This window comes from Microtus ochrogaster, chromosome 7 (assembly GCF_000317375.1).
Source record: "Microtus ochrogaster isolate Prairie Vole_2 chromosome 7, MicOch1.0, whole genome shotgun sequence".
Taxonomy (NCBI): Eukaryota; Metazoa; Chordata; class Mammalia; order Rodentia; family Cricetidae; genus Microtus; species Microtus ochrogaster.
Window position 1 is genome coordinate 48,376,502 of NC_022014.1, and position 10,943 is coordinate 48,387,444.

At 45.4% G+C, this 10,943-nt stretch overlaps 1 protein-coding gene across 1 annotated transcript in view; it reads right to left on the bottom strand.

Annotated features, from left to right (window-relative positions):
* Positions 1-5,678, bottom strand: part of Cby3 (chibby family member 3) — a 7,932-nt gene extending 2,254 nt beyond the window's left edge. The window contains exons 1-3 of the mRNA XM_005350316.1: positions 5,608-5,678; positions 3,948-3,988; positions 2,118-2,143 (exon numbers count right to left, since the gene is read on the bottom strand). Of these exons, the coding sequence (XP_005350373.1) occupies positions 2,118-2,143; positions 3,948-3,988; positions 5,608-5,678 (138 nt within the window). The remainder of the gene's footprint in view (positions 1-2,117; positions 2,144-3,947; positions 3,989-5,607) is intronic.
* Between the last annotated feature and the right edge of the window lie 5,265 nt (positions 5,679-10,943).

The following is a 10,943-nucleotide window of genomic DNA, read 5'->3' on the forward strand; positions in this document are numbered from 1 at the left end:
CCAGGCTGGTCTCGAACTCACAGAGATCCGCCTGCCTCTGCCTCCCGAGTGCTGGGATTAAAGGCGTGCGCCACCATCGCCCGGCTCCCTGACATCTCTTGTGAGTTGTTCCTCACCTGTGGATGTGGTGGAGATGCCCACGCTGCTGTCCCAGGCCTGGCCTCATTTCTGGACCATTTCACCCTTCTTGTCTGCCAGCTATGACTCACAATGCCTCCTTGCCAGGCCTCCGAGGGTTGAGATGCGGACAGTCAAACTGAGACAGTGTTCAGTGAAGTGAAGTCGGTGAGCTCTTCCTGTGCTCCAGGTGCTGTTCTAGGAAAGTGAAGGCAGTTTATTAAATAGCACTTCTTTTGTTTAGGTCTTTGTTGTTTTGATTTGGGACCTTTTGACACAGGGTCTTAATCTGCAGTCAAGCTACACGCTCTTACTGTGTAAGAAGCCCAGGCTAATAAGAATCCTCCGAGGGTAGTGGTGGCGCACGCCTTTAATCCCAGCATTCTGAGGGCAGAAGCAGGAGGATCTCTTGAGTTCCAGGCCAACATGATCTACAGAATGAGTTCAGGGACAGCCAGGGCTGCACAGAGAAACTCTGTCTCGAAAAGCAAAAGAATCTTCACAATTTAACATTCCAGCTGGGTTATAGGTATACGCCACCATGCATAGTTTTTTTATTTTTTTGTTTTGTTTTGTATGTGGGGGTAAGGGAGTTGGCAGGGTGATCTCTGGCCAAAGGTTGACATCCAGCACCTTCCTTGATCACTCTCCACCTTATTTATTTATTTAGTTGTTTTTTTTAAAAAAAGATTTCTTTATTTTATGTATATGAGTGCTCTATCTGCATATATGGCGTTATGCCAGAAGAGGGCATCAGATTCTGCTATAGATAGTTGGGAGCCACCATGTGGTTGCTAGGAATTGAACTCAGAACCTCTGGAAGAACAGAGTGCTGATAACCTCTGAAACATCTCTCCAGCCCCTTAATTAGGTTTTGAAAGACAGGGTCTCTCTATGTAGTCCTTGTTGTCCTGGAACTAGCTCTGTAGACCAGGCTGGCTTCAAACTCAAAGAAATTCACTTGCTCCTTCCTCAGAGTGCTAGAATCAAAGGTGTGTACCAATATGCCGGATCTTCAACCCTATTTTTTTTTAATTTGTTTATTATGTGTACAGTGTTCTGTCTGCATGTATGCCTGCACTCTCCAGAAGAGGGCACCAGATCTCATAACATATGGTTGTGAGCAACCGTGTGGTTGCTGGGAATTGAACTCTGGATCTTGGAAAGAGCAGCAGGAGTACTCTTAACCTCTGAGCCGTCTCTCCAGCCCCTTCCACCGTTTTTTTTTTTTCTTTTTCTTTTTTTTCCCCAGAGACACAGTTTCTCTGTAGCTTTGGGTCCTGTCCTAGCTTTCATAGGCCAGGCTGGCAGCGAACTCACAAGAAGTCCACCTGCCTCTTCCTTCCAAGTGCTGGGATTAAAGGCGTGTGTGCTCCACCACCGCCTGACTTCACCTTAGTTTTTGAGGCAGAGTATCTCACTGAGCCTGGTGCTCACGGCATCAGCTAGGCTAACTGGCCATAAGCTCTAGGTTTCTTCCCTCTCTCCCTCCACTTCTACCAGGGAAGTGTCTTGTGGGAGTTTAATAACACTGAGAGTGAGTGGGTGGGGACTCCCAGAGATGGTGTCTATGAACTGAGTGGGGTGCCACCCAGCCTCTGCCCAGCTCTGGGAATTGTGTGTGGAGTTAGTGAAGCTATGGCAGAGGGATCCAGTTATCACTTCTCTCCCTTCCCCGGGTTCCAGGTAGAAGCTGCTGCGCCCTGCAGATTGTGTGTAGGGGTGCATGGGTGTCAACGTTCAATGTCCTCCTGTCTCTGTACCCCAATTCCACCCAGCACTGGGGTTATATAGCAGGCCGCCACACCCACTTCATTGCATGAAGACTGGTGTTCTCTTCAGGTTCTTGTGTTCATGCGGCAGGCGCTTTACCTACGGAGGCTTGTCCCCAACCCCTTACTTGGGTTTTTTGAGACTCGGTCTCGGTTAGCCTAGGTTGGCTCAATCTCCTCGTCCTAAATGATGATCCTCCTGTCCTTAGTGTCCTGAGCAGCTCTGGCCTGCAGGGCCCAGGGCACACAGGTGGCTCACGCCACCATTCTTAGGCAGGGTGTGGAGTGGGAGGTTACCATAAGGTGTCTGAAACTGTTCTGGGGATTGCTCTGGTGAATATGTTGTTGTACTCCAGGAATGTGTGTGTTGCAAGCTTAGTCCTGAGTCTGGCAATGGAACCTTCTGGGGGCAGGAGATTGAGCCCGGGGCCTCCTGCATGGTATTTGTATTAGTCTTCTACTGAGCTGCACCTCCAGCTCCTATTGAAGCCTTTCAAAGAAAAGACCTAGAGCAATGGGATCACTGGGACACTGTCCCGAGAGGGATCAATGCTGGGCTGCAGTGGTTGGTTAGTTCTGGTGTACAGAGTGAGCCGGGGCCCCACCCCTCTCTGGGGGTTCTGTGCTGTTCATGGGTGATGGTGTGGCCACTGGTTAAGGTTCCCGTGCTTCTTTTAGCAGCCCTAATGGGATTCATCGGTTTATTTTGTGCTTGCATAGGCTCTCTGTCTCTCCCCGCCACACACACACATACAACATGAAAGTTGAAGAGGGCTTAGTTGGAAAAAGGAAAGCAATTAGCAATAGTGATGGGGGAAGAGAGGGTAAGGGAGAAAATATGATCAAAATACACTATGTGCATCTGCAAATGAGTTATAATGAAACCCACTATTATGTATAACTTATACTATTAAAAAGCATTTTTTAAAAGTATTTATTTATTATTCATACAGTATTCTGTGTGTATGCCTGCAGGCCAGCAGAGGGCACCTCATTACAGATGGTTGTGAGCCACCATGTGGTTGCTGGAAATTGAACTCAGGACCTTTGGAAGAGCAGTCAGTGCTCTTAACCTCTGAGCCATCTCTCCAGCCCCCTAAAAAGCATTTTTAAAGGACAAGAATGCCAGGCACAGTAGTCCTGTATTCCAACACTCAGGAGGCTGAGGTCAGAGGATTACTCTGAGTTCAAGGCCAGCCTAGGCTACAGAGTGAGTTCCAGATCAGCCTGGAATAAAGTGAGACTGTCTTTTAAAAATGCAACAACAACAAAAACAGAGTAAGCTTGAAATCAATTTTTCCATGTGATCTCTCCCCTTGAATCCCCATCATGGTGCTGTCTGCCATGTTGTATTACAGCCTCATCAGGGCCAGAATAAATCAGCACCATGCTCTTGAACCTCCCAAACTGTGAGCTCTCTCTGTTTTTTAAATTAACCTTTTTGCGGTGGGACTTATTTTTATTGATGTGCAAGTGTAGCAGGCTTTCCTTTGGGCCACCAACCAGCTCCCAAATAAAGACATAGAGACTTAATGTTAGTTATGAATGCTCAGTCTTAGTTTAGGCTTGGCCCACTAGCTCTTTTTGTTGTTGTTTTGTTTTGTTTTTTGAGGCAGGGTTTCTCTGTAGCTTTGGAGCCTGTCTTGGAACTTACTCTGTAGACCAGGCTGGCCTTGAATTTACAGGGATTCACCTGTCTCTGCCTCCTGAGTGCTGGGATTAAAGACGTGCACCAACCACTACTGCCTGACCCACTAGCTGTTTTTTTTTTAAAAAATATTTATTTACTATGGATACAATATTCTGTCTGCATGTATGCCTGAAGGCCAGAAGAGGGCACCAGACCTAATTACAGATGGTTGTGAGCCAACTGGTTGCTAGGAATTGAACTCAGGACCTTTGGAAGAACAGGCAATGCTCTTAACCACTGAGCCATCTCTCCAGCCCCCCACTAGCTCTTACAACTTAATTTAACCTGTGTCTCTTCTTCATCTATCTGTGTTTTGTCTTAGGCTTTTTTTACTTTCTTTCATTCTGTATGTCCTTCACCAGGTCTGCTGGCTGGCAGCCCTCGTTCTCTTCTCCTACTTTTATTCTCTCTTCCCACCAGCCCCACCTATCCTTCTCCTCCCTAGCTATTGGCCATTCAGCTTTTTGTTAGACCAATCAGGTGCTCTAGGCAGGCAAGATAAAACAGCAACACATCTTTACACCATTAAACAAATGCAGGAGGAACAAATGTAACACATCTATGCCTAGTGAAACAGATGAAGCATAAACAAATGAAACAGACCTTTACATACATAGGCTCATTCTGCCTATAATTCCAGCTCCATGAAATCCAATCCCTTCTGGCCTCTGCATTTATAATTTTATAATTAAAAATAGAAATCTTTAAAAAATGCAGGGGTACCTGTGGTGGCTGCATAGGTCCTCAATCCTAGCAATTTAAGAGGCGGACCTCTATGTTCGAGGCCAGCCTGGTACAAAGAGAGTTACAGGGCAGACACAGAGAAACCCTGTCTCAAGAAAAAAAAAAACCTAACTAAATAATAATATGTGCTGGGGAGCAGTAGTACTCACTTTTAATTCCAGGAGGAAGAGGAAGGCTGATCTCTGAGTTCAAAGCCAAGCTGGTCTACTGATCAAGTTCAGGACAGTCAGAGTCAGAACAATACAGAAAAACCCTGTCTCAAAAAGTAGTCAATTCAGTGGAACCACACAGAGTGACACAACCTTCAGGTGGACTGTGAGTTCAAGGCCAGTCTAGTCTACAAAGCAAATCCCAAGCCAGCCAGGGTTACATAGACACTGTCTGAAAAATCCAAAGTAAATATATAAATGCGGGGCTGGAGAGGAGGCTCAGAAGTTAAGAGCATTGACTGCTCTTCCTGAGGTTCTGAGTTCAATACCCAGCAACCACATTGGTGGCTCACAACCATCTGTAATGAGATCTGGTGCTGTCTTCTGGTGTTCAAAGCATGCAGGGTGTATACATAATAAATAAATAAAATCATTTAAAAATGGATGGAAAATGGCAGTATAATCATCATATGGAGAATTTCTGGTTATAATACATGCAGTGAAGAAAATAAAACCAACACAGAAAGTGGCTTTAGGACAGGTTGAGGGGTGAGAAGTAGTTTAGACACGATATTCAGAGAGGCCACTTAATGATGCCTAAGTCTGAACAGTGATGGCTAGACCACATTGAAGATCTGTGGTCTAGAGAGCGAAAGGAACTGGCCGTATTCAAGATCCATGTTTGAGACAAAAGGCGGAAGTGAAACTGCCCCAAAGGACCACCTCTACTTGGTCTTTCTGATCTCAGTGGCTCCCTGGCTAGTTCACCTGACCCTCGGAGGAGTGGGAGTGCTCACGGGGCAGCATAGCGGGGCGGCAGCCCAGCACTGCCTTCTGGAAGTTTAGCCCTTTCAAGGCTGGGTCTCTCTATGTGCTGGCCTTGAACTCCTGGACTCCCTCAGGACTGCAAAAACACAGCACAGCCACTCTGTCCCAGTTTTATTGAGGTATAATTGACACAATAAACTGCATTTGTGATGGACAATCTGATATGTTTTGATAATTTATGTGACCTCATCTCCAAGAAGCAATATGATAAAGGTTTACATTGCCTTCAGAAGTTACCTGTTCTCATTACTGGGGTTAGCAGTCCGTTGAATTTTATTTACTAGAATTAGTCAATAAGTACTCGTACGCAAGGGGGAGGTAGCAGCTAGCTTCTTGCAGCATGTTTATTTTAAGGGACCCATGTTGGATTGACAACATGGTGAACAGTATTCCATTGTATGATTATACCACACAATTTGTTTTCTGTGGGTAAAAATTTGGGTTGTTTCAAGTTTGGAGACAGGTACCCATAAAACTTCAGTGAACTTATCTGTACAAATCATTGTATGGACTCCCTCCCCCCAGTTTCTCTTGAATTAATACAAGCATAGGAATAGTAGGGTCACATGGCAAGTGTGTTAGCCTTAACCTTTTTTTCAGTCTGCTTGTAGCATTTTTCTTCCGAGACAGGGTTTCTCAGTAGCTTTGGAGCCTCTCCTGGAACTAGCTCTTGTAGTCCAGGCTGGCCTCGAACTCACAGAGATCTGCCTGCTTCTGCCTCCTGAGTTCTGGGATTAAAGGCGTGCGCCACCACCGCCTGACTTTGTAGCGTATCCTGTATCCTTAACACCATTGATCCCAAGAGTCAGCTCCTCTAGGCCTGGCCAAACCTCAGTAAGATAAGACTCAACTTTAGAGGCAGAGTCACCAGCCAGACTCAGAGGAAGCAGGATGGGCACTACAGAGATGGCGCTGGTAACCCCGATGAGAAAGGACTGCTACAGCAAGGCAGTAAAGAATCACAGACAGGGTGGACCAAGAGTGGCTCCCTGAGACACAGAATACAACTGCACAGAGTGGACCAAGAGAACCTTCATCCAGCAACTGGCAGAACCAGATGCAGAGATCCACGACCAAGCACCAGGCTGAGCTTGGGAATCTAATCAGAGGGAGGAGGGAATATATGAGCAAGGGAGGTCAAGATCCTGATGGAGATATCTACAGAGACAGCTGAACCAAGCTCGTGGGAACTCAGGAACTCTAGACCGACAGCTGTGGAGCCTCCGTGGGCCCAATTTAAGCCTTCTGTATGTGGGAAACAGTGGTGAAGCTTGGACAATCTATGAGGCACCTGGCAGTAGGACCAGGATCTATTCCTGGTGCATGAGCTAGCTTCTGGGGGCCCATTCCCTATGGTGGGATGCCATGCGCGGTCTTAATGCAGTGGGGAAGAGGGGCTTGGTCCTGCCCCAACTTATTGTGCCAAACTTTGTTGACTCTCCATGGGAGCCCTTACCCACTGGGAAGAGTGGATGAGATGGGCTGTGGCGGGAGGCAGGAGGTAGAAGGAGGGGAGGGGGGAGAACTGTGGTTGGAATGTACAATGAAATTTTTTTAAAAAATTTTAAAAAAGGAATGACATAAACAGGTGTGAAGAGAGAGAAAAAAGACTTAATCTTAGTCATTATCTTCCTGTGTATTGTCTAATCTGTGGTTTGAATTTGGATTTTTCTTTTTTTTTTTGTTTTTGTTTTTGTTTTTGTTTTTTGAGACAGGGTTTCGCTGTAGCTTTGGAGCCTGTCCTGGAACTAGCTCTTATAGACCAGACTGGTCTCGAACTCACAGAGAGCTGCCTGCCTCTGCCTCCCAAGTGCTAGAATTAAAGGCGTGCACCACCACTGCCTAGCGAATTTGCATTTTTCTAATGACTAGACAGACATGTTTCTTAGCCATTTTGACAAAATTGTGGTTCAAGTCTTCATATTTTATCCTTTTGTTTTGGTTTTTTGAAACAGCCTCACAAGATAGCCCACACTGGTCTGGAATGTGCAATCCTCCTGCTTCAGCCTTCCTAGTGGTGGAACTATAACTGTGCAATTTCCATCCAGCTCTTGCTTCTTTTTAAAGAATTGAATTTGCTATTTTTATTTTAGACAGCATCTCAAACATACCAGCTGCCCTCAAACTCACTCACTGTGTGGCCAAGGATGTCTTACTGAATTGTAGGACGTTTTTTGTTTTTGTATTTTCAAGATAGACAGTGTTTCTCTGTGTAGCCCTGGCCTGGAACTCAATCTGTAGACCAGGCTGGTCTTGAACTAATAGATCTGCCTGCCTCTGCCTCCTCAGTGCTGAGATTAAAGGCATGTGGCAACACAGCCTGGCTTGAATTATAGGTATTTTTTTAATGCAAAACAAATTTTTTGTCAAGCAAATTTTGCAAATATTCCCACAGAGTCTGATTTCTTGCTAGTGTAAAAGTTTTAATTTTGATAAAGCCCCATTTGTCTTTTTTGGTTGTAGAGTTTATAATTTTTGTGTCGTGTTTATTTATTTATTTATTTTAGTTTTTTGAGACAGGGTTTCTCTGTAGCTTTGGAGCCTGTCCTGGCACTAGCTCTTGTAGACCAGGCTGGCCTAGAACTCACAGAGATCCGCCTGCCTCTGCCTCCCAAGTGCTGGGATTAAAGGCGTGCGCCACCACTGCCTGGCTTTGTGTCATATTTAAAAACTCATTGTCACTCCTAAGGAAACTAAGGTTTCCTTTCTCTTCTGAGAAATTATTTTAGTTCTGCATGTAAATCTGCTCCATTTCTAATTAATTTTTATTTGTTTATAGTTCCCCCCTCCCTACAAATATTTTTCTTTTTCTGTATTATTCAGTACCTTTTATAATAAAGTTGAGCCAGGAGTAGTATTACATGCCCTTGGTCCCAGCACTCGGGAGGCAGAGGCAGTTGGATCTCTGTGAGCCTGGTCTACAGAGCGAGTTCCAGGACGGCCAGGATACACAGAAACCCTGTCTGGAAAACCAAACGAACAAACAAGTTCTATTTCCCCCATTAACTGTGGTAGTGTCTTTACTGACCATCCTACGGGTTGTTCTGTTTCTGCCCTCCTCCCCCTCTCGCTCCTTCCTTCCAGAGTAGAGCTGTTTTTATCTTTAGTGGCTTAAAATCACCATGGAAACAACTGTTAAAGAGTGTCTATGGAGGTGTTTTCAAAAAGTTTTAATTTGGAAAGAAGACCCATGTTGACCCAGGATCAAGACCCTAGACAGAATAAGAAGAAAGCTAGCTGAGCTCCTGGAGAGATGGTTTAACTGGTGACGTTCCTGCCATGCAAGCACAAAGATTTGAGTCTGATCCCTAGCATCCATCTAGAAGTCTGGGCATTGTGCCCTTGTCTGTGGTCCCAGCATTGAGGAGGCGAGGACAGGAGGATCCCAGGGCCTTGCTGGCTGTCAGTCTGCTGAGACACTGAGTTCCAGGTCCCATTGGGAGACTCTGCCTCAAATAAAATGGTGGAGAGCGACCAAGGAAGACAGCAGAAGTCAGCCTCTGGCCTCCATGCGTGCACATGCACACACATCCATTTATACACACATCCATGTGTACATGCAAACAGGTATGCACTAGTCACTTTAATAGGAATCTTTTGATGTCTCCACATGAAATTAGGAACAGAAAGCCATTTTCAGCAAACAGACCTTCATGCTGGATGCTCAGAGGTCTTTCCTCACCTGGATGCTTAGGGGGAACTCAGAGGGTGTCTGGTGGGCATGGATGGAATCAGAACCCAGGAAACCCACTGTTTTCACCATGTCTCATGAAAGTTAATTTCAGCTAACAAGTACGAAGCACTGAGGTATAATTCAGTGATGAGAGTGTTGCCTAGCATGCACAGGAACCTGGTTCCACCTTTTAGCTCTGAAGAATACACAAAATTAACCGTGGACATTGGGTGGTGGTGGTGCACGCCTTTAATCCCATCGCTCAGGAGACTGAGATGGGCTGATCTCTGTGAGTTCAAGGCCAGCCTAGTCTACAAGAGCTAGTTCCAGGACAGCTAGGATTGTTAGTCAGAGAAACCCTGTCTTGCAAAACCAATAAATAAATAGATAAACAAACAAACAAACCATGATACAGGGCATGGTGGCACATGCTTTAATCCCAGTACTTGGAAGCCAGAGGTAGGCTGGTCTCTGAGTTGGAGGTTAGCATGGTCTACATAGCAGCCAGGCCAGGCAAGGCTGTGTGGCAAGAGACAAAAGATAAAACTAAACATGATATTTTGGGTAGGTCATGCATGACCACCAGAAGACATACAATTTTCAATTCCTGTTATTCCTTCCTACTCCCATGAAGGAAAAGCTGCCAAACATAAGAAAATCTTATTTGGTGACTGAAGCAGGAAGTAAGGAGGGATGTAGTTAACTCCCATTTTGCCAGCTAATTCCTTTCATGAACACACTTTGATTTTGAGGAAATTTAGCTTTAAGATTATAGCGTGTGTGTGTGTGTGTGTGTGTGTGTGTGTGTGTGTGTAATACATTATATATGTAAATTTGGTTTTTCGAGACAGGATTTCTCTGTAGCTTTGGAATCTATCCTGGAACTAGCTCTTATAGACCAGGCTGGCCTCAAACTCATAGAGAACTGCCTGCCTCTGCTTCCTGAGTGCTGGGATTAAAGGCATGTGCCACCAACACCCAGCCTTTTTTTTTTGTTGTTTAAGATTATTTTTTAAATTTATGTGTATGGGGGCTGGAGAGATGGCTCAGCAGCAGCTAAGGGCACTCGTTCTTGCAGAGGACTGAATTCGATTCCCAGGACCTACACTGGCTCAGTAAACACCTGTAATTCTAGTTCCAAGGGAATCCCATGCCTTCTGGTCTCCTGGCACCAGGCACACAGAATGCACAAACATATATGCAGGCAAAACACTCATATACAAAAGATAAAATTAAAAATATCTGTTAAAAATTTAAGCTGGGCCGGACGATGGTGGCGCACGCCTTTAATCCCAGCACTCGGGAGGCAGAGGCAGGCGGATCTCTGTGAGTTAGAGACCAGCCTGGTCTACAGAGCTAGTTCCAGGACAGGCTCCAAAGCCACAGAGAAACCCTGTCTGGAAAAAAAAAATTTAAGCTGGGCAGTGATGGTGCATGCCATTAATTCTAGCACTCAGGAGGAAGAAGCAGGTGGATCTCAGTGAGTTTGAAGCCAGTCTGGTCTACCGACTGAGTTCTAGGACAGCCAAGGCAATACAGAGAAACCCTGTCTTGAAAAACAAAGCAAAATGTATGTGTATCTATTTGTGCCAGTGTGAGTTTAGTGTGTGTGTGTGTGTGTGTGTGTGTGTTTGTGTGATGGAGGAAGGTCATTGGATAAAAAATAAAGAAATTGCCTTGGCCCATTTTATTGGTTAGAACATAGGTGGGTGGAGTAAACAGAACAGAATGCTGGGAGAAAGAGGAAGTGAGCTCAGAGATGCCATGCTCCCCTCTCCCCCCGGGCAGACGCATAGCTCTGCTCTCTGAAGCAGATGCACGCAATGAAGCAAGCCACCAGGTCAGACATGCTGAATCTTTCCCGGTGCTACACAATTTATTAGAAATGGGTTGATCGGGATATCAGAATTAGCCAGTAAGGGCTAGAGCTAATGGGCCAAGCAGTGTTTAAATGAATACAATTTGTGTGT